Genomic DNA, 22,814 nt, shown 5'->3' on the forward strand with positions numbered 1-22,814 from the left:
GCTGCTCAGGCTGAATGCCGTTGATTCATGTGTTGCTTTATCCACCCACTGGCCGAGCACCCTCAGAAAAGCAACTTTACCTCTCTGTGCCTCTGTTTTCCCCATCCGTGCAATGGGGATAACAGCAAGCCTCCTATCACCCAACTGACATGAAAACTCTATTGGTTAAAACACGTGACAGCTCACAATCACACTTCATTCAATACGATCTCGTTTTCTTCGCGGCAGCAGTTATTCCTTGGAAGGCCTCGGTCTCCTCCTTTGCAGCTCTCTGTCCACGAGAATGGGAGTAGACAGGGCAGGCACCAGATATAGCGCCCTCACCACCTAGAAGAATGTCTGGCACACAGTAGGGACTTGTATCACTTTAGGTTGGGTTTGGCTGTGTGTAACACATGAACACATGACAACACTAGTTTAAAAAGTAGCAGTTTATCTGCCTGTCACGAAGCACATTTGGAGGTGTGCAGCCCAGGGAAAGCTCTGTGGAGCTGCCATAGTCAGAGGCCCAAGCTATTTTTATCAGCTCCTCTGCCACACTGGGCTATCTGCCTCATGGCCCAAGATAGGTGCTTGAGCTCCAGCCATCCTAACTGAATCCTGTGTTAGGAACAAGGAAGCATGAAAATGTGTATTGCTTGTCTTTTAAGGAAACTTTCCAGCAATCCCACAAAATAACTCAGCTGATATCTCACTGGCCTGACCTTGCTAGGTGGCTACACCTAACGCCAAGGCAAGCTGGGAAATTTAATCCATCAGAAGGGGTCCATTATTCCCAGTTAGAGATGGGGAGAGACTAGTCTCTGGCCGGTGCTCAGCCAGCAGCTTCATTCCTTTCCAGCCATGCCCTGGGGAGTCCTGCTGAACGGAAGGCCAGTCGGCCTGCAGTTCACGCCAGCCCTGCCTGCAGGAGGCTGTGACTGCTGCCTGAGTGAGCGGGGGTCAGAAGGTCAGGAGGCTGGCTCAAGAGAGGGGATGGGGGAGGCAGAAGCAGCCCCACTCCAGTCTAGGCCTTACCCGCTCCATCCCATACAGAAGGCCCCCACCTCACTGCCAGAGCTGTCCCTGAGCACAGAAGCGGGGACTGACGGGTAGCGGGCTACCTTCTTCCTTTGCATTTCACTCCAGGACTTCAGGTCCCTCCGTGATGCTTCTTACCACCCACCGCCGCACGATGCACAATGTCACCTTCACCCTGGCAGCGGGAGCGTCAGCAGTCCTGCAGGCAGGTGCGCAGAGTCCAGCTGACGGGAACTTCAGGCCAGAGAGCAGGACACTCCACTCGGCCTCTTGGGTCCCAAGAGCCCAGCTCTCCCCCCTGGACCGCACCGTCCCCCGCTCAAGGGTGCGCAGTCATCCAGGAGGGCTGGTCTCCAGAGGGCTCAGAGACAGGTGCCAAGTCACAAGCTCCCGCCTCTGAGCGCGGAGCGCAGGGAGCCCGATCCGGGCAGATCTAGGCCAGGTCCCCACATGCTGAGTGGACAGACTCAGGGCTCTTGCCTGGATCCGGCTCCTCAGCAGCCTTCTGTGCTCGCGGACATCTCCCGCCGGCCCCCACCCTCGCCTTCCCCGCCGAGGTCGGACCCCTGGAGACCGTGCCCCTGGTCTGGGCTGAATGCTCTGGGTGCCAGGAGCGGGGAGTTTCCAAAGTTCACAGTCCCCCGGGGAAAAAGGTACATATTCGGCTAACGGCCAACTCTCTTGCCTGCTCCTCCACCCCCACACCACCAATACCAGCGCCACCATTAACACCAACGCTGGTCTCTCAGAATGCAGACATGACAAGGGGCAGGCAGGGAGCTGTTCCCATGTTGGGAATCGTGTTCAGAACATGCTAAGCACCGTGCTGTGCGCTCGATGCCCATTATCCTATTCATCTTCCCAGCCCTGCGAGGCAGAGACGGTTACTATCACCCCGTTTTACTGAAAGCAGACACTCATCCTGAGCTCCTCTCGGCGGGCCAAACAGGCAGCCTGTTTTCATTTCGTTTGGGCCTTTCTGTCACTGACAAGTTATTATTTTATAAAGATTTATCTTTGGTTTGGGGGAAAAAAAAAGCATGTCTGTAGGCATGTCTGGATTTCCCTGCAACACACAATTTTTCATTAGCTCCAGGTGCAGAAAAGGCTGAGGTTGCTTTAAAAAGACCAGAATCCCCTTTCCATGTATTTAGGGAGGACAAGCCATTCCCCGAACCTGGCATCATTGAATCATGACGCCTCCCATCTACGGAGGGCCAAGGGTACAGCAGGTGCTACGCCGGACACGGCACGGCACTGCAGCTCTCCCTCCAGGCCCCGAAGGTGGAAATCACCGTGACTCTTCCCCTCTCGCGGGCGCTGAGACTCACCCGGGAACCTGCCCCAGTTGCATCCTTAATAAGCGGTGGCCAGCTCTACAGGAGGGTCAGCACCAACCGGCCTATGAGCCAAAGCCAGCCAGCCTCCTATTTTTGCACGGCCCACGGAGTAAGAATAGTTATTACACTTTTAAATGATTGGGGGGAAAAAATCAAACAGAAATAGTTCACAACTCATGAAAATTGCATGGAATTCAAATGTCAGTGTCCATAAATAGCTACTGGACCACAGCCATGCCCATTCCTTCACACGCTGTCTGTGGCTGCTTTCGAGTAGTTGCCACAGAGGCAGGCGTGCAGCCTGCAGAGCCTAAACTATTTACTACCTGCCTAGCCCTTTACAAAACAAAAAAGGCAAAAAAAAAAAAGAAAAGCTTGCTTATCCCTGCTCCAAAGTGCAGGATTTAACCCTCATTCCAAAGCTCCCAGGCTCTGAGGCCCACGTCAGAGCCCTGGGCACCAGGGTTCCCGATCCTGCCCCTGGAAGGAGGCCAGATGAGCCATCTACGCCATCCGGCTTCTCTGGGGCTTAACCGCAAAACACGAAGCATCGCCAGGTCTTGCCCGGCTCCCAAGTCTGTCAGGAGACGAAAACACGATAATGTGCGTGAAAGCATTTTGTGATCCAGGAAGCACTCGGTAACAACGGGAAGGATTACTGCATGATTTGATTCAGAGAAAGGAGGCTGGCACAGACGGGGAAGTCAGCCAGCTGGGGGAGGGGAGGGTTCTGCCTGGCGTTCGTGTGATTTGACAAAGGGACCACACCTGCTAGACGGGGCCTTTGTGTAAGCCCCGGGCCCCTCCTCGCTCAGGTAGCAGTTTCCCTAACCCTGAAGACTGGAATCATCCCTTAGGGTTCAACTCTGGGGCCAGTGCCGCTCCCCCAGACAAACGGCTCACAGCCCCCCCAAGCTCCGCCTCGTCCTCACCCCCCATCCCCGCCCCCACTCCTGGGGAATCTTAAGGTGCTCCTAGGACTTCCCTTCTTCCCCACACCCACCCAGATTCATTTCTATCTTTATTCCGGACTTGTTAAAACAAGTAGTTCTGGAATAGGCTAACGTTAAACCCTATTGGTTATTTCTTTAGCGTGAACAAGTTAGCTGTTCATTTGTTCAACAAACATTCACTGAGGTTCTCCAATGTGCTGAGGAGAAGGAGCTCAATGTAAGTGGACCAACGATCCCCAGAAGGGAGGCAATCCAAGGGACAGGGAGGGGAAGCTAAGTGGGTGCCGTGGGATCGGGAGGCAACACCACTGTGCTGAACCAAACCCCGTTTTCAAGGTGTCTAAGAAAGGGCAAGGTGGAGAGCAAGGTGCAGGGAGAGTTCCTGGAGGTGCGGTTAGGTTCGGGATAGTTCTGTAATAGAGAAGGTCAAGGGTGTGAGACACACCTAGGGTGTGAAGGGGCTCTTGGGGTTGCTGGCCAGTAACGCCAGGGAGGGGTCCCCTGCCACAGAACCTCCTCCCACTCACTGGAAACCCCCGCCCTGGGGGCTCTCAGGACGAAGCCAACCTGGAATGTGAGGCGGCCCCGCTCTCCCTCGACCGTGCCCAGGCCCCCGGCTGGCACGGTGCTGGCCTGACACTCGGCCGATCTTTCACACGTGAGAGACAGACAAAACTGTGCGCAGAATTGGATGTTTATTTCCACCATCTGCGTGGCAATACAAGTTCAAGTTATAACGGCATCCGCTCTCCATCAGTATTAGGGAACCGTTTAAACACCCACAGCCATTTACTGATTATAAACACACACTAAAAAACGGCATCGAGTGGCATGTGGCCCCGCACCTGCTGCCTTTGTGCGCGTCAGTCAATTTCATGCCTAGGAAGCCTGGGCTCCGTGGGGACGGCTATGCACGCAGTGTGGTTGGTTGTGGGCTTTTTTCTTTGTCTTTTTTTTTGTCCTGGGGAACAGCATAAACCAAGTTGGCTCAAAAATACACTTATTGCAAATAGATGGCAATAAATGGAAAATAGACAGTAATCATAAATGCAAACAAAAATTGCTGAATTTACCAATGTTAAAAGGTCCATTTACTTATAATTAGTAAATAAAATGGAAGAGTATCTTTATCGGCCTTGAAGGAAAGTTAGCAGGGACAGCTGTGCAGAAGGCTCCTCTCCCCCACCCCAGACCCCACCAGGCCCCCACCCGGCCCACCCAGGACTGCGTGAGTCACTGGCACAAACAGGGAATACAGCGGGCCTGGTGAGAGCAGGCAGGGGGACTGGAGGTACAAAGAGGAATGGACACATTTTACAAGGAAACAAAGAAAACTGACCTAAAAGGTGTGCAAATGTTTCCTTGGCGGCTCCTGACTCCGAGACTGAGATCTGCCTCCATCTGTGTGACTTGGGGTAGTCGTTCTCAGAACCTGTCTTCTTACTGGGGGCAGCTTCGAAGGGCTGGGGGGCGGGGGGAGGCGTTCATCACACCAATGTATCCAGGAGCTTTTCCGATGGCACGGTTCCAGGTTCACTTCTCCAAGCTGGGGTTGTTTCTGCCTCATTTTGTCTTGTCTGTTTTTCCTCCCCTGACACCTTTCTAAGTACTTTCTGCCTCTATGGTATAAAAGGACCCTTGTATTGCCTATGACCATATTTTTTGGAGGAGGGAGTGCGAAATAACACTCATCTTTGTAATGTCGGGGGATGCAATGTACAATGAAGGGGATATAGTCAGTAATATAGTAACTGTGTGATGACACAAGGTTGCTAGACTTTCTGTGATAACTTCGTAAGGTATACAAATGTCTGATCACTGTTGTACACCTGAAACGGACACACTGTGTGTCGACTATAATTTAAAATCAATTTCAAAAGCTAAAAAGAGAAGATACGCACTTATAGGGGAGTAATGCCTTATAAAAGGGGGGAGCAGGCTGGGCAGGGGGAGCCATCAGCCTGTGATGTAGACCCCACAAAGTTCAGCCAGCCCCCCGGGGGGCTCTGAAGCAAGGACTACCTGTTAGAAAAGTTGTATCGGGTGAAACAGCCAGGCACCTACACTACCACCTTGCCCTGAAATTGACCCAAGAGCTTGACTTTGGCTCAAAAAATGAGTTTTGGGCTCAACCTGAAGGAACTAATAGCAGGGAGGCTGCCGGCTAAGCACACGACTTGCAGCGGGAAGCAGGCCTTTCCTAGAAGGGAGAGCGGAGCAGTACCTTTTGCATCAGCCACACCAGATGCAATTTTTAAGAGTTCTGTCCTAAAAGCAATGGAAAACCACTGAGTAGTTTCAATGACACAAGACAAGCTGGGATTTCATAGTTGCATAAGTATTTAGTAATGCCTACTGAGTCATCCACACAACAAATAGTTGACAATCTGTCACGTGCCAGGTGCCTAGGTGCTTGGGGTCCATGAGTGGACAGGACGAAGACCCTGCCCTGGTGCAGCTTATGTTCTACACAAAGGGAGGGAGACCAACTACAGGACATGATAAATGTGTCAAGTACGTAGTGTGCTGGACTTTCGCTCCTCAGTGTGGTCCATGGGCCAACAGGATCACACTGGGGTTTGCTAGAAACGCCAGCCTCACCCCAGACCTACTGACTTCAAATCTGCATTTTACCAAGGACCCCAAGTGATTCTTATGCACAGTAAAATGGAAGCTCCACTCTCAATTCTGAGATAAGTTTCGGACAATGTGAAAGTGGGGGAAATGACTACAGTATTTTAAAAATGTAGTCTAGGCAGACCTCGTTGGAAAGGGAAACCTTGATTACAAACCTGAAAGAGGGGAGGAGTTAGCCGAGCATCCAGTGCGAGATGTTCACTGGCAGAGGGAGCAGCTGGAAGCAAGGCTGAAGGCAAACAATGCCCACAGTGTTTGAGAGCAAGATGATGCGGGGGGAGGGGGGAGCCATTACAGTAACCCAGGTGAGAAACATGGGTGGCCCACAGCCAGCTGGCCGCAGAGGAGGTGAGAAGTGGTCTGATTCGGGGTCAGTTTTGAAGGTATATCACATCCAACAGGCTTTCTTGATGGATTAGATGTAGGATGTGAGAAAGAGAGGAGTTGAGGGTAAGTCCAAGGCTTTCGGCCTAAGCAGCTGAAAGAACAGACGTGTGAAAGGACTCGAGTGGGGAAGGCTGTGGGTGGAACCGGTGTTTGGGAGGGGAAGATCAAGGAATCATGCTGAAGGTGAGGTGTCTGTCAGACATCCAAGAAATGATCGGGCAGTTCCACCCCAGTGTGGAGTTCAGAACACAGGTCTGTCTGCTGAGATGTAAATTTGGGAGCCATGCTCAGTCACTCCACTACAGTCACCTAAGAACAGAGCTAACTGTAATGAATTACTGCTGCCGCGCCTGCGGATCTGCTGATTACACCGAACAGTGTGGTCAGACAACACAATGATGTGGAAGTCATGGGGGCACAACTTCCGTACACTGTGATCTGAAACTTCAGGTACATAAAATAGCACACTTTAACTATGTTTTAAAAAAATATTCTCAAATATAAATGCAAAACCAAAGGTATTCATAGAAACCAAAAAACTGAAAAAAACGATGATCATCTAAAATCAACTATATACGTTTTAATTTCTGCTGGAGAACAGACAAAACTCATGGATGACTCCCTCTAAAAAAAAACTGTACTAAAACAGAAGTCCTACTGGACCAGATAATGACTACGTTAATTAAAATCTAGCACCACTCGGTACAGTGTAGCTGGGTGCAGCTCATTACAGCGGTTATCAAGTGCTATGTTTTAGGCCCTGAGTTAACCAGTCTCTTATACTATCATCTCACTTAGTGTCAATCCTATCAGGTTGTACCCATTTCACTTAGGATGAGACTGAGATTCAGAGAGGTTAAATATGTGAGCTCATATGGTAATAAGGACCAGCACAGGAATGGAACTCCCAACCAAATGAAAACTACCCACAAAATTCAAACAACACAATTGAAACCTGCTGCAGAAGGAAGTGACACTAATCTATTTTATTTTCAAATAAAAGATAAAGTGCTTCTTTTGGAAAACAGTAACTTCTAAGCATCTAACTTTATATAGTCGATAGACCCTTTACAAAATGGATGCTGGACTGTCATCTCTTTCCTCTTTTTTTTTAATAAAGTACTCTAACCACCCCCCACCCCCTATGACTCATGATTCTCATCGAAGGTCTGTATGACTCTTCTTGCTGGTATCTAGGCAAGTGATACCGATGACTGAATCAGAAATAGGCAAGTAGTTTTGTGTTACCTGTCCTTTCAGATTTTATCTATAGCAATGATGAGGCAAATAATATAATGTACAGTCAATGATTTATTAAAAATTTATTTCATGTAATAAATTATAGAATTCATTTTTAAACCGTATACACCAAAATATTTTTGGAAACATCTTTCTTTTTTTGATAAAACAAACAGTTTAGCAGGTTAGTGTCTGTTTCAATTCTAATGACTAAAATCCCCACAATTATACAGTTAAACATAGCCTTTCTTCACACTTCTCTAAAAGTTTAAGTTGATACTACTTGAAAAAACAATCCAGTATAAACATTTCCATTTTGCCTAAGGCTTTAGATTGAACTGTAGAACATTAGGTGGAAAATTATAAAGATATATTCATTAGCTTTGAACTCATTATCACCTTACATGTGTATATACCATAATGGCCAAAAGGAGCAGGAAAGTGAAAAAAAAAAAGCACAAAAGAATACAGTGGGTAAGTCTTAGCCCTGTATATTATAAGTAGCCATAAAAGATGTATCATCAACACAATGTGAAAGACAAAGAAAAAAACCAGTTTACAGGTTGTTTGTTTGTTTTTCCCTAACAAAGCAAATTCGATTGTTCTTATCAAAGCATTCAGAGGGTATCAAACTGTGTACATAAACTGGATTATTTTTTTATTACAAAATAAGATTAGAGTTACGAAAAGCACAAGATAACAAAACCATTTAAGGGTTTGGCAGAAAGCAGTACATCTTACAAAATGGAAAAGAAAACCCAGCTATTTTATGCACCGAGTGGATTCGTATTCAGAAAAATTTCTGAGTGTAACAAGAACAAGACTCATCGGTGTTTGTTGTTTTTGTCAATTGCTGGCTATCTTCCTCCATGAAAGAACACAAGAATTTTAACTCTCACGGGGAGCTACTAATCCAATATTAAAGCAACATCACTGGCTTAAAAAAATTGCCTTTGCTTAATTTTTTTTTTTTCAATTTACTTTTGTTTCATTTAAATTTCACTAAAACCTACCCTAGGCATATAAGTAAAAGTAAAAGCACATCCTGGAGCTTAGGCCTCATTCAAGTTCTTCTTCTGGGGGGGTTAGAGAAACAGCCACAGTAGAGTTACGTGCTAAGGCAAAATACTGAAAAAATTTATATTTAAATTTTCCATTTTGTATATCAAGTACCTATTGGCTAAACAGGACTGTATTCAATAACTCACATCCTATAATTTTATTCAACTAACAGAAAAAGCTAAATGGAAAGATTTACTGTCGAAGGCTGAGTTCCTAAGGCTGGCATCACACATCACTCCCTGACAGAGGGGGAATTCATCAGCCGAGAGCGCAAGAGCCGGGCGGAGAGCTGGATTTAAAATTCTTCTCCCTGCTGTGCGTATAAGGAGCACAACGTGGAATGACCTAAAGAATACGTTGTGTTATTCGATTTTCTTTTCTGGGCGGACTACCACAGCCCGAGGGCTTTAGAAACCAAACTCCTAAACTCTACCTGACAGCCTGAGGGAAGAGCAGGTGGGCCATAAAGATGGAAGAGGCCACCCCGGCCAACGGCTGGAAAAGGCACCGTCCGCCGCCCGTCTGCCACAGTTCCGGGATAACTAGGGCCAGTTATGCGGGTTGCCAGTGACCCCCAATACTAGCACTTTGAAATGAACAACCGCCTGTACATACTTTTGTATACTTATACGTGGAAACAGGAGTGAACATGGGAAAACACCACCAGGGTGGGGGCAAAGGAAAGCCTGAACATACAGAACCCATAACATCCCTTCAAAAACTCAGGAATTCTGTAATCTCAAGGTCGAATTTAAACCAGCAGGAACAGGACTGAGATTCCAAAACCTCTGAAAAGAAAGCACTGACAATAAAAACTGCAGCTGATTTCATGGACCGGGAATGAGACGTTATAACTTATCTATCATTCACATGTGGGTTCATATAATTTATCTTCAATTAGAATTATTATCTATTCAGCAGCCGAAGCCCAAGAACTGCTGATACACTGCGGATGAGACGACATTTGCTAGTCTCTCAGCTCTGGCCTTTCTTCAGCTAAACGATGATCACGCAGCACAGAGCGCTTATTCTGTAAACCAGCCCTGGCCTACCTGGAGAGTTAGTGCGCCGCCAGCACTGATGCTGGCAACGGCCCTTCGTCCCCTTTCGCAGACTCCAGAGGTTCTGTGGGGACTTTCCAGCTTTCCTGGTTCTACAGTTCAGCCCCGAATTCACATGGAAAACACTACACAACCTTTTAATCCAGGATTTATTCCTTTAAAATGAATTATTAAAACTATTTTTAAAAACAGATTTAAAGTATTTGAACTCCAAAGATTCATTTAAAAGTAACTTCTGTGACATTTATAATTGAGTATTTTATCTCAGGTCTCGACTTCCAAGGCTGCCACCACGCCAGCGTCTGAAGCGCGCTGACGCACCCGAGCGGGAGCAGTGTCTGTCTGAGCTCGTGCGTCACAGCTCACACCGCCAGGTCAGCGGGAAAACACCACCCAGAAACGAAGGCAGGATTCTCTCCCGTAGTGTCTTTAAAAGTATGGTCAATGCATGTAAGTCTTCAAATAAGGATACATTCAAACTGGTTTCAAAGAAATTCTTAGAGCTTTTAATATGCCGATAGGCAGGTTTTCGAAGTCCCCAAACTATTTGTCCACAGAATCTTTTACCCGTGTCAGCACGTCTCAGGAGCAATGTTCTACAGAGCAGGTCTCAGGAAACACGCTTTACCACCTGGTGTGTTCAGAGGTTTCACTGATTCCTCAGACTGTGAGACATCAGTCTATTTCTTAAAATTAACCACCAAACACTTGTTACGGCCAATAATTCTGGAATTTCACACTCAAAAAGTGAGCATGTGGGAGGGAGGGGGGGTTACACCTGTTTATCATCCTGCATCATTTTCACCTCCCTGGAAAAACGTGTTCAAAAATACCCATGGTCAACCACTCTGGCTGGTGGCTCTGCACAACACCCAAACAAATCAACCAACACACAAAGTCTGCTTAAAGCAAAAACAGTGGAATTCAAGTTTTCAGTTGCCCAAATGGAAAAACATGTAAGTGCCACATAAAACAATTTATAATTACATATTTAGAACTGGTAACCCTGGTTATTACTCAGGACTCTATACCATATGCTGAGATAACATTATGGAGCTGTCTTCTTTGAAGCACTAATGAACAATTAAAGTTGCTATGGAAAACTTGTTACTTGAGGAGTTCACTGGCTTTACAGCAGTGTTTCTCAACCTCAGCTCGGCTGAAATTTGGGGCTGGATAATTCTTTGTTTTAGGAAGTTTTCTTGTCCACTGAGAGATGTCAGACGTCAGTAACATCCCACCAGTCAGAACAACCAGAAAAGTCCCAGATGTTGCCTGGATATAAGCAAATTGTCCCCTGTTGAGAACCATTGTTACTGAGAGAAAATCACAGCTTACACCTTGACTCTGCCTCCCATTTTACAGGCATATCGTGACCTACATGTATCAACAGACATCTAGTTCTTAGTGGCATTGGAGACCCTCTAAATTCAGTGTGATCAGAAGCGTAAGTGGTCTGTGAACAGCAGAGATGGTCAGGAAGAAGCAGTCTACGCATTTCAAAGCGTACTATGGTAATTACACTGCCCTCACATTAGTAAGAATTATCTGAATCATAATGCTTAATTGACAAATATTCTCACAATTAGAAAAATGCTAATTGCATATTGTAATATGTTAAGGATCATAATGACTCAGGCAGTGTAAGAATAAGAAATGTAACAATCATCAGTGGCCAATCAGACCATATTCTACTCCCTGACCAAACATGCTCCATGACATTCTCAATCCAAGTATCTCAAGTCTTGTCTTTAAACTGCTTCCTGTACTGTTGCCGCATCGTTTCTTTCAAATTAGCACAAGGAACCCCTTCACATGTCATGAGGAAGGGTCCTGCTATGTGTCAAGAATTCGATTACTACTTGTAGAGTTCTTCAGCGTCCACATCTTCAGCTTTGTCACTACTGTCAATTCCAGACACGTCACTCTCCCTATTTTGTTCTTTCCTTATTGTCTTTAAACACTTGTCAAGTCTCTGTATGAACAAGTCCACGTCCTGGGTCTTCATTCCGATGGCGGACGCAGCATTGAGGTACGCACACGGGTAACTATCTGTGTGTGACATGAAGCCTCTGAAAGTGTAGCCGTTCACGGTTTGCACAGACCCAAGAGGCACAACTCTAGAATGGAAAAAGTTTACCCATTTAATATATCTGGTGATGTTAGTACACCACCCATAAACAAAAGATGTCTGTGTTAGTAAGCCTTACATCTACTTAAGAGGGTTATAATTTGTTGCCTATGAAAAAAGACTGTCAGCCTTAAACTACCATATTTTTCAGACTATAAGACACACCCCTTCTTTCTCTCCCCGCCCCCACCACAAATCTGGGAGGAATAATGGTTGTTAATGCTGCTGTTGAGTTCTGTTTACATTTACATTGGTGAAATAATGTTATTTATGTTATTAAATATTTTATCACATTTTTTGCTTCAAAAATTTTTTTCCTATTTTCCTCCTCTAAAACCTAGGTGGGTCTTATGGTCCAAAAATATGGTAAAAAGTATACAATGCACTCAATTTTATATGGAAACATGATTACCATGTATTCATCTTATATTAAAGAGGTAAAAGCTCGCAGAATCATAAATACCCATACATATTCTTCAAAAAGGTGAAAAGAAAATTATTCATTTTTATACCAAATATGGAATGTGACCTCACATATACAGACTTTAATGGAATGGTTAAACTAGTAAGCCAAAACCATTTTGATTAATTGCCATGTGTCATCTCAAATAATCAACAAACAAAAATACCACTGATCTAACCAGTGCTATGCAGTAAGGGTTTTAAAGCAAGGATCTAGAAGAAATTATGTAACTGCTTACAGTGGGGTAGTTCTCAGCAATCAATAATACTCAGCAATGACACATGTATTTTTTAAGGTTGATTTCACTGGCATACTTGATATAAGAAGATTTCTAAGAGTTACTTTTTTTTTCTGCAAAGAAGTCAATTAAGATCAACTCTAACATAAAGACAAATAGTGGCAACACTAAAAGCAAGGCCAAGAAAAACATTTTAGGAGTGTCCAACTATGCTGTGTTAAACAGAAATGGAACAAGTTCTGTTTACAGAACATGTAAACATGAATAGTTCAAGGTAAAAACTCAACTAATCTAAGTTTTTTTTCTTTTAAAAAGTTGTTCTTCGATGTAAAATCTCTAACCTCTGGTGGTCAGAGAAAAATAATAGAAGAATGTAAAGAAGAATACTTAGAGCAAGATATTTCTTTTCAAGTCATTTTTCTCTGACACCAGCAAATTAAAAGTTAAATTAATTTTTAAGCCATGTACATAAAAAAGCAAAAATTGCATTTTTAAAAGGCAGTACTTAGACAAGAACTGCATAACCTGCCCTGACCAGCGCGGCTCAGTTGGTTGACTGTCATCCTGCAAAGCAAAATGTTGCCAGTTCGATTCCCGGTCAAGACGCATGCCTGGGTTGCAGGCCAGGTCCCCAGATGGGGCGTGTGTGAGAGGCTACCAATCAACGTTTCTCTCACACATTGATATTTCCTTCTCTCCCTCTCTTTCTCCCTCCCTCCCCTCTCTCTAAAATAAACAAATAAAATCTTTTAATAAAAATAAATTTTTAAAAAAGAATTGCATAACCTTCTTTAGTTTAGAAAATGGGCTTTTCCTTAAAAACATTTTCACTTAAATTTAGTAACGAAGATGACTTATTTCTAACACCATTAAGTGACACCACAGGGCAGATTATCTAACAAAAGAAAATAAAGACAAATATTTGCACAGAGAGGTAATGTACTTCTGTTTCTGTGTGTCTATTAAAACCAACAAGATTCATATCTCTCTGTGACGATTTCAAGTGCAGGCAGCCCACAGGTGCACATTACCCTCCTGGGTTCTCTACCGCATCACCACTTACTGCACGATGAATCCTCGCGGGTGGTTCAGCATATGCGTGGGGGGCAATTGTTAAAGAAAGGTACTTCATTAAAATTAACTTTACAGGCTGAACAAATCCAAGCCCCTTTTAAACATACCTGGCTCCAGAAACCTGTCTGGTGAAAAGCATTGAGCCCAGCTGAGTGACAGCTTTGTCACAGTGTTCATCTAATGTCTTAAGTGTTACAGCTGAAAAGGAAAAAAAGTATCCCAATGAGCCTCAAAAAAACAACACATAATAACGAGACATTACTTATTTGTGTCTAAAAACACACGTAACATGGAATTTACCATCTCAGCCAGTTTTAAGTGCACGTTCTGTGGTACTAAATACATTCACACTGCTGTGCGGCCATCACCACCACCCGCCCACCCCAGAGTTCTTATCATCTTGCAAAACCAGAACTGTGCACCTAACACAAAATGACTCGCAGTTCTCCCCTCCTAGCAGCCACCACTGTACTTCCTGTCTCTGTAGTTCTGACTGCTCTAAGCACCTCATATAAATGAATCAATGCAGTATTTGTCTTTTTCTAACTGGCTTATTTCACAGAGACGTTACTTTTTATTCATTGTCAAGTGGCATGATTTTACTTGAATGCACTTAATAAATTATAGTCAGGATTTGTTTGTATATCAGACAAAAATATGTTAATATAAATTAACATACTCAGAATCAGACAGAATTTCCATATCACCCCTCTAAAGAGTGAATTTTCCAATTAAACAGATGGAACAATGACGTGATCAATATGGCAGTTTATTCAAATTCAACCATGTTTTAAGACATTATGAAATGAGAATGTGGGGTGTATTTCAGCACACGTGTAAGACTAAGTAACATCAGCTTCTGCATATGGACATAAAAACTCCTTCTGAGGTCATGGGCAAACTACACTCTACTCATACCGCCAACCACTGACACTGGGCACCGCTTCCTGAGGACAGACTTACCATACTAGATGGTTTACAAACATAAGCTCAACCATTCTTTACCAACTTTGCATGTGAGGGATCGTTATCTCTCTTTTACAGATAAGAGAAAGGAAGTTAGAGGCTAGTATGTGGCAGAACAGGGATTCAAACTATACTATATCACCTTCCACAATATCTACCAGGGCTATAGGCTAGCGAAGGACTGACTGGGGTGAGGGTTATTACATATTAATAGTCACATCGTTTTACATGGAAGCCCATTCCAGAAAAGGTTTCAGTTACAAATGACTGTTTCCTTACTTTCCTCAAATGTACATGAAATATGAAACATATTACACTGCATATATTCACAAACTAAAAAGGATAATTATGAAATCCTTTATGCATAAAAGTCAACATTCATATTACTCTGTTTAGTAGGTCTTGTACTACATGACAAAAATATATAATTCTTATATAAACAAAGGAAATTATCATAAATACAGAATTCTCTAACATAGAGACACTCAAGAAAACAAACTTCTAATATTATGGTGTTTTGTTAACTGATAGAAATTTTTTATATAGACTCCTTACTAGTGACCAAATGATTTTTATTAGAAGCAGGAGTTAAAGTATTACTTCTCTGTCTCTTCATTATAATATTTAATATTGATTTGGATTCTTTCAGTATGTAGTTTTTTTATCTCAGAAATACATTAAAGCATTTCTAAAGGCTAACTAAATCTTTTCAATTTACAAATTAATACTGTAATAAATTTAGAAATAACACTGTAACCAGAAAGAATTCATACTCTTTCTAGAAATAAGAGCTTCCTGCTGGGGATGGTTCAGAAGTGCTGATTTTTTCTTTAAAGGAAAAAAAGATTACCTAAAGATATGGGATTTTGAGGTGTATGCAACAGTCTTTCATTATAGGCTTCTGACAGCTTCTTTAGTTGGATGGACAAATATGAAAACATTTCCTGCAATAACAAAATGTTACACTTAAAGAAAATCAAATAAATTTGTATTGCAACTTGCCAAATTTAGAAAGACAAAATCTGCCTGGTGAAAGCGTGTGATGTATATTAAATTATACTCATCCGTGTGCCTAGGAGCAGTTCTGTCCTTTGCTGGCAATCCAGTGAGATTCAGAGCTGCCACGCTGATCAGAAACCACAGGATTTAGGTGAAGAAGGCAATGAACCTGAATTGGGGCTATTACATATCTATCACAAATCGATCCTCTTTTCAGAACCTCTGGGGCTACTGCTCTCATCCAAGCGGCTGTCGCCCTCTGTCCTGGACCACAGCAATACATTCTAAATGATTTCTCTGCCTCCTTTCCCACCTCTCTACAATCCGTTCTACACGCAGAGGCCAGAGTGGTCTTTCAAAAGCATAAATCAGATCACGTCCCTCCCAATGACTTCCACTTGTAGGTATGAAAAAACAAACTCTTCATCTGTAAGGCCCAAAATGATCTGCCTACCCAACAAGCCCAAGTCAGCCACTGTCCTCCCCTCCACTTCCTGTGGCACCAGCCAACATCAGCCTTCTCGCCGACAGCGCCTGCGCCTGCTTCCGCAGACTCAGAAGGTCTTCCCCCAGGCCATCCCACCAGTGGTTCCTCCTGACACAGACTAGTAAGACATTCCTTTGTCACTTCCCTACAAAAGTAGCTCTCCAACCCTGCCCATTCCCAACTCGCAGTCTCACTCCAACACCATTACCTATTTTGGTTCCTTCACTATATTATCACAATTTGAAATTACCTCATTTATTTGCTAAAATGCATATTGCCTATGATGACCTAGTAAAATAGAAAAACTCCTTGAAAGGGACTTTGTCTCCTTCACCAGTTTTCTCAACATGAAGAAAAATGTGCCAGGCTTTTAGAATATTTTACTTCCTAAGTAAATTAGGAAGAGGTAGTTTAAAAATGTATTTCTTTTAAATCATATAAACTGAAAATCAATGATTCTCTAAACTCAATTAAAAAATATAGCAACTAAAAACTAAAAATTGTATTCATGATCCCACTCCAAAAAACAATGAAGAAAATAAAATTAAAAAATGTATATTTTGTGAGTATAAAATTTCATGGGCACATGTAAGAAGTTACAAATTGACCTAGAATTATACTTTCTTCTCCTAGTAAGCCCTTACAAAAGGACAGAAATGAAAATCTGCCCACCAAAGTCTGCCCTTGAACACCCATCCGTACTGGCCTCCTCCAGCCACAGTCAAAGCCGATACACTAAGGGCCAGGGGCCAGCCCTGGCAGGGAGACAGCAGGAGAAGATGCTCCTCTGATGCCCAAGGCCACAGAAGCTGCCGCAGTCTCCGTAAGGCCAGGGCTACAGAGTCTGGTCCCACACAGGCCCTCGGAAGAGCTTTTTCATGTCTAAAGCACAAAGATGACGAACTCCATCTTTTGTTAGCTAAAGGTTAAAAGAAGAGGACAATTCCTACCAAGTTTATGAATTATTAATGAGTCTACTGAAGACCACAACATTTTTACCCTTGTTGACACACAGTATATTTCATATTCTGACATAAAAAATTTTTAAACTAATTATTGTTCTTAAGTTCTTAGGATATTATATAAGACTGATCTCAACATGCCAGAATTACGAAATCTTAGATTAAAAGAAATTGATTTTTTTGTATTTAAAAAGTCGATATCCATATCTGTCATACCTACTGAACCCACTGATAGATGTGATGTCTTTTTCTTTTGTCATTTAAAAATTGTAGAGAAATATTTAAGGAGACAAATGTTATCACCATAAACAGAAAAAGAAAGTTGTGGTAGGCATCTTTTCTTAAACATATAAAGATTTCTGACCCCTCCTTCTTAAATTAGTATTTCGATATTCACTTCAGAAGGTAAAACAATCACCAAATAGAATAAAGAAGCTAAGAGGTTTTCTAGCAACTGGAACAATTCATAATCTTTTAGTACCACACCAGTGTTAATGAAGAGCAGAATTCCTGGGTTCCTTTTACATATTTTCATCTACTATAAAGTACGTAGGTCACAAATTTAAATGCTCTGTATTTTTTAACTCACATTTTTAAATACTAATTGCTGATTTTCCTTCCCCTATATTATAAACTAAAGTCTTAATCTGCATTTTCTTATTCTTGTATTCATCAACTTCTCATAAATAGAAATAAATATAATAGCCCGGAAATGCCTATTACAGACTCCTATGTTTTCCCTCCAGTGTAACAAAAAAAATTTTCCGAAGTGAGGAACAATTTAAAATATCATTCTGTCTAGTATGGCTGCCACAACACTCACCAATGTGGTCACACTTGTAGAGTACAGCTGACCCTTGAACAGCACAGATTTCAGTACTTTGATGCACAGTTCGGACTCCGTGGATATATATGGAGGGCCTACTGGATACATTGCTCTATGCCGTTTTATATAAGGACTTGGGCACCTGCAGATCTATCTACAGGGGCAGGGGAGTGTCCTAGAGCCAATCAATCTCCCACAGATAGCCAGGGCTCACTGTAGTTAAGTTTCAGGGGAGTCAAAAGTTATATGTGGATTTTCAACACTATGTTGTTTGAATGAACTATACTTAATTTGTACTTAGCTATTTCTAAAGAGAGAAATATGCATCCTTAGTAATAGCCCTAGCAGTACTTTTAAACTTACTACTGCATACATGCCTATTAAAAAACTGAGATTTTTTTCCCAATGTTCAATTTCTAGTACTTGAACAAATTAGTTTTAACCAAATCAGTTCTATAATCACTTGGTAATGGCACTAGACTTCAGTGTTAACTGCAGCTAACAATGGGATAAAAATCTTTAGACAATAAACATAACACTAAGGGAACTAAATCTCATACCACTACTCTGGGAGTAATTAGACAAAAAAAAATACTTGTGAGTCAAGTTCACATCCACTTGCAAATATTTATAGTATCTCTACTCTGTGAAAAGTTATGATAGGTAATCCAATAAGCAAAGGAGCTTAAATTATCTGAAAGCATAATACACTGAATCTTACAATATTCCAGATATTAAGGTCCTAAATGCTCTCCCGTTAATATCACTACATTTAAAATACATCATTTAGGAGACCGTATCACTATTTCCTACACTAATACTTAGCTAAGCATTTTTTTACCTGATATATTAAAGGTACTACAGAACCTGCACTATATATTTTTGCTACAGTTAAATCTATAACTGACATTTATTATAAAATACTTCTATAAAGGGAGAAATTTATTAGCACCCCAAGCAAATGTATATAGAAAGATCTTACTTAAAAGAAATGAAATATTATTGATTTTCTATGTCTTTTTTGCTGTACTTAACCTAATTTTAAAAGACTCTCACTAGAGATAAACTGAGCTGTATACCTGAATGCTAATGTCAGCTACATTTCCAGACTAAAAATACAAAACTTTACACCATAGTTCAAGATGTTAATGGAAGAGAAGTTGAATTATATTAAGCATTACCTTTCATGTGGCCTTTTGCAAACTAATTTGCAGTCATGACGCCCAACATTCAGCCTATCCCTCCCCATAACCCAAAGATGCACATAATTCACTAAATTTTAAAGAGAAAAGTCTTTTGTAATCATGTTTTTTGAAACATACTGTTTCATGTTACAGAATAAGATGTAAAAAGAACTCCACATATTATTGCAGTATGCCTCGCAGGTGGATAATACATCAAATGAGAAACGTAACAAGCAGCCTAGTAGTTCAGTGATGGCAGGAAAGGGCGAGTGGACAGCAGACTGCAGGCACTTATCCATGCACAGATGTCCGTATCCGAAGATAGCAGTACAGACGCAGTGTGCTGCTCTCTCTGAGCGTGGCCAGATTAGAGGATCCAGGCACACGTGGCGGTCTTTGCACTGGAGGCTAAAGCACTGATTTCAACCCTTCTGTTGAGGCCCCACAGCGAGGCTTGAAATCTCATGCTTTTGTTGAGATTCAACTACTCCACTTTTAGGGGTGCAGAAATACTAATGTGTCCAAACTCAGCTTTGTTATAGGACGTTGTTTGAAGCAGATGTCTGATGTCCTCTTAGAACTTAGCCTGTCCTCCAAGCTTCAGCTAAGAAATGCCCGCCACTGGCGCGGCCATTCCCATGTCATCCCTCCTCTGCACCTGTCCGACTCCGCAGCTATCTGCGACCGTGACTACCTGCCGGCCCTGTTCCACACAGCACTCCTCTAACACGGAAGCTAGGCAGAATAATGGTTTTTTTCTCTGGAAGCAAAACAGAGGCGAGGATAAACTTCTGAGACTGACCTTTCTTTTTCTTAGGGAAACCCAAAGAAACAGTCTCTTACATTTTAACCCCTTTTCTTCAAGGCTGCTTCAGTTAAATTCACGGTCGTTTCTCCCCTCAACGCAGCAGATGTGTTGGTGGGGAAGGGGCTAAGGACAAAGCTTCAATTCACACACACAGTTCCACTCTCTCTGCTCCTTTCACCCTTCAAAAATGATGGCTTGAGGAGGAATGGCTTCAAGCTGAGTTCTTGTCTGTCTCTATTTTGAAAAAAGATAGTCTTTTCTGAAGGGATATACTAGATGAAATAACCTCTAAAAATATCATTGTGGTGAATAAGGGCACAGAATAAAAAAATCCTAAGTTTTCTTTTAACACTCCTTTTTTAGTACGCGGTTACACCAATAATATAAAAAGGAGCTCTCAGTGATGGTATATAAATAGCTCTGGATGGAGCAAAATAGCTTTGCCTCAGCTTCTCCAGAGCTGAACCAATAAACTATTACGATTAAATTTTCACAGTTCAGAAGCAAGTCCATTTAAACAGAAGAGGCCCTTACTTCTGCAACAAATCCAATAAAAAAAAACAATATTTATGCTACATATATGCAATTATGGTTTATGGAGGACATCGACATTTTTCAATGGAAAGACTTGCCTGATGAATGAAGTTGTTAAAGAACAATTTTATTCGCTTACAGTGACAGAGTTCTCAAATGAGCATTCCAACACTTTGAAGGTTACTACTGCAGACGGTCTCTATTCGAAGTAAATGCTATACAAAGAATTTTAAATAAAACCAGTTAACCCAATAGAGTCGGTGGGGTTTTACATACCTCCACTAGAGAAAATGCGGGGCAGTCACGAAACCATCCTTTTCACGGCTCTCATGCCTAGCACAGAGCAGGCGAACCCTCCCTCACCACTGCAAGCAGTGGGAGCAGAATGGCAAGACAGAAAGGAGAAGCTTTAGGGTCACACCAACCTGAGTTTCAATGGCAGTTCTGCCACTTACATGTGGGCCCTGGGTAAGTACTTAGCTTTTCTGAGCCTCAGTTCCATCTGGTAAACAGGAATAACAGCTACCTCATAAACTTACTCTGAGTCATACGAAATGTTGAATTTAATAAACCTAGCAGAGTTCCTGGAGTATAGCACACATTCATAAAAATGTTTGCTCCCCACCCACCTGCTTTTCCCACAGCCTAAAAGGGTTTTCTGGTTACAGCTAACATTAGCTAACAGGACTCCTACAGACTCATGCTAATGCCTGGTAGCTATAATCCTACTCTTGTCCTGTCCCTGTGTATCCCACACTTCTCTACCTAGATAAAAGGAAAAGAACCAAGTTCTGGATGTTACAAAAACAGTTACCTCTTGACATCTGACATAGAGCCACCCAATTCATAAATATCACTAGAACATAAAATTTCTCCCATGAAATATTTATCCAATGATTAATAAGAACAACATCCCAGGGACAAGCAGAGCTGGGCTGCCTCCTGGAGCCACTCACCAGCTGACCTACACATTCCTGCAGGTCATTCTCAAAGCAGGTGCCTTTCCATTCATACTAAGCACAACGAACACAAGCATGGGCCCGTCAGTCATCTAAAAGTAGCTGAAAACTTTAAAGTCAAACCCCAAATGTCAAAAGTTAGAAGAACCATAGTATAACAGGAATGCTTAGATTCCAAAATGATGACAGAACACCCCTCAAGTCAACAGCACCATCACCTGGATGTAAGAAAAGAGCCTTCGAAGGGCAGCGCCTGCCCAGGAGGAAGTCCTGTGCCCACAAGTGTGGTTCCTGTTACACACAACAGGCACTCGCCATTTCAACTCAGTCCCTTCCACGAGGTTTCAACGATATTCACACAGGGAAATGTTCTGTAAAACATCTAATTCAATGAAGTCAGTGTCAAAATCAGTGTCGAAATGTGATTTGCTTTTTAACTAATTTTCCAGAAAGATGCTATTCTTTCTGGATGACTCTACATCCAGAACAAGAGATGACTACACAATGGTGAACCTGAGTGTGCCCAAATACCCTGCACTGGCTCATTCAACAAGCATCCGATGAGCATCTACCATGTATCAAGCAAAGGATGCCAAGAGTAGAAAGACCAATGGCAACTCCAAGGTGGACACTAGTCTACTAGATTACCTATAATCAAGGACCAAGTTTCATTTCAGACACCTGATGGTTAATTCTTAGGGGCGTGCACTAAAATAATCGGTTTAATCTGCTAGCTAAGTAAGTGTAACCAAAAAATCACTTTGAGACTTACATTAATTTATTATAGCAAATATTTAATATTATTAGCTATTTAGTTTCAATTCAAGAACAAAAATAGAAAATAGAAATATGCTCATTTGACGTAACAGCATATTAAATTTTTTTAAGTTTCTATGTATCAATACATAATAAATTATACTCTTTAAGTGTCTAACTTTGTGTAAAAGTCTTATTGTCACAGCTATTATATATTCCATAGTGATTAATATAAGGCAAAAAGCAGCTATGACATAAGAAAAGACAACAACTATGAAAAATAAAAAATAAATAATAATGAATTATATCTCAAAGCTTCGATATTTGGGATATTTATACAGTCTGTCTCAAACTCCATAAAATATTACCTACCTAAGCATAAGTATTAAAATGCTATGAAAGGGTTCTGGTCAAGACGGCAGCAGAGGTAAATGCAGCACTCACATCCTCCCACAACCAGGCCCAGCACTAGCAGCAGCTGGCTGTAGTTCACAGCCTGGCCTCGCTGGGGTACCTCCAAGCCCAGCACAAGTAGTGGTCATCTGCAGATAACTTTGTAGCTCCTGCTGGGTGACCCTGAACAAGGCACAGGTGCTGGCTGACCTTGGCCTGCACCTCCCAGGAGGCCCCAGAGCCAGCACACCTGGTGGAGAGCTTTAGACCACGTTGAACCACCACACAACCTCCTCCACGAGGAACATGCTCCGGGGGAGGACTCAGCAGGCCCC

The 22,814-nt window shown here is 42.5% G+C and overlaps 1 protein-coding gene across 1 annotated transcript in view; it reads right to left on the bottom strand.

Moving 5' to 3' along the window:
• Window positions 1-7,630: 7,630 nt before the first annotated feature.
• SEPSECS (Sep (O-phosphoserine) tRNA:Sec (selenocysteine) tRNA synthase) overlaps window positions 7,631-22,814 on the bottom strand; it is a 37,928-nt gene continuing 22,744 nt past the window's right edge. Inside the window, exons 9-11 of the mRNA XM_045834357.1 lie at window positions 15,422-15,515; window positions 13,713-13,803; window positions 7,631-11,819 (exon numbers count right to left, since the gene is read on the bottom strand). Coding sequence (XP_045690313.1) covers window positions 11,558-11,819; window positions 13,713-13,803; window positions 15,422-15,515 — 447 coding nt within the window. The 3' untranslated portion in view covers window positions 7,631-11,557. The remainder of the gene's footprint in view (window positions 11,820-13,712; window positions 13,804-15,421; window positions 15,516-22,814) is intronic.

Source organism: Phyllostomus hastatus, unplaced genomic scaffold (assembly GCF_019186645.2).
Source record: "Phyllostomus hastatus isolate PE091 unplaced genomic scaffold, TTU_PhHast_1.1 phas_contig_196, whole genome shotgun sequence".
Classification (NCBI taxonomy): domain Eukaryota; kingdom Metazoa; phylum Chordata; class Mammalia; order Chiroptera; family Phyllostomidae; genus Phyllostomus; species Phyllostomus hastatus.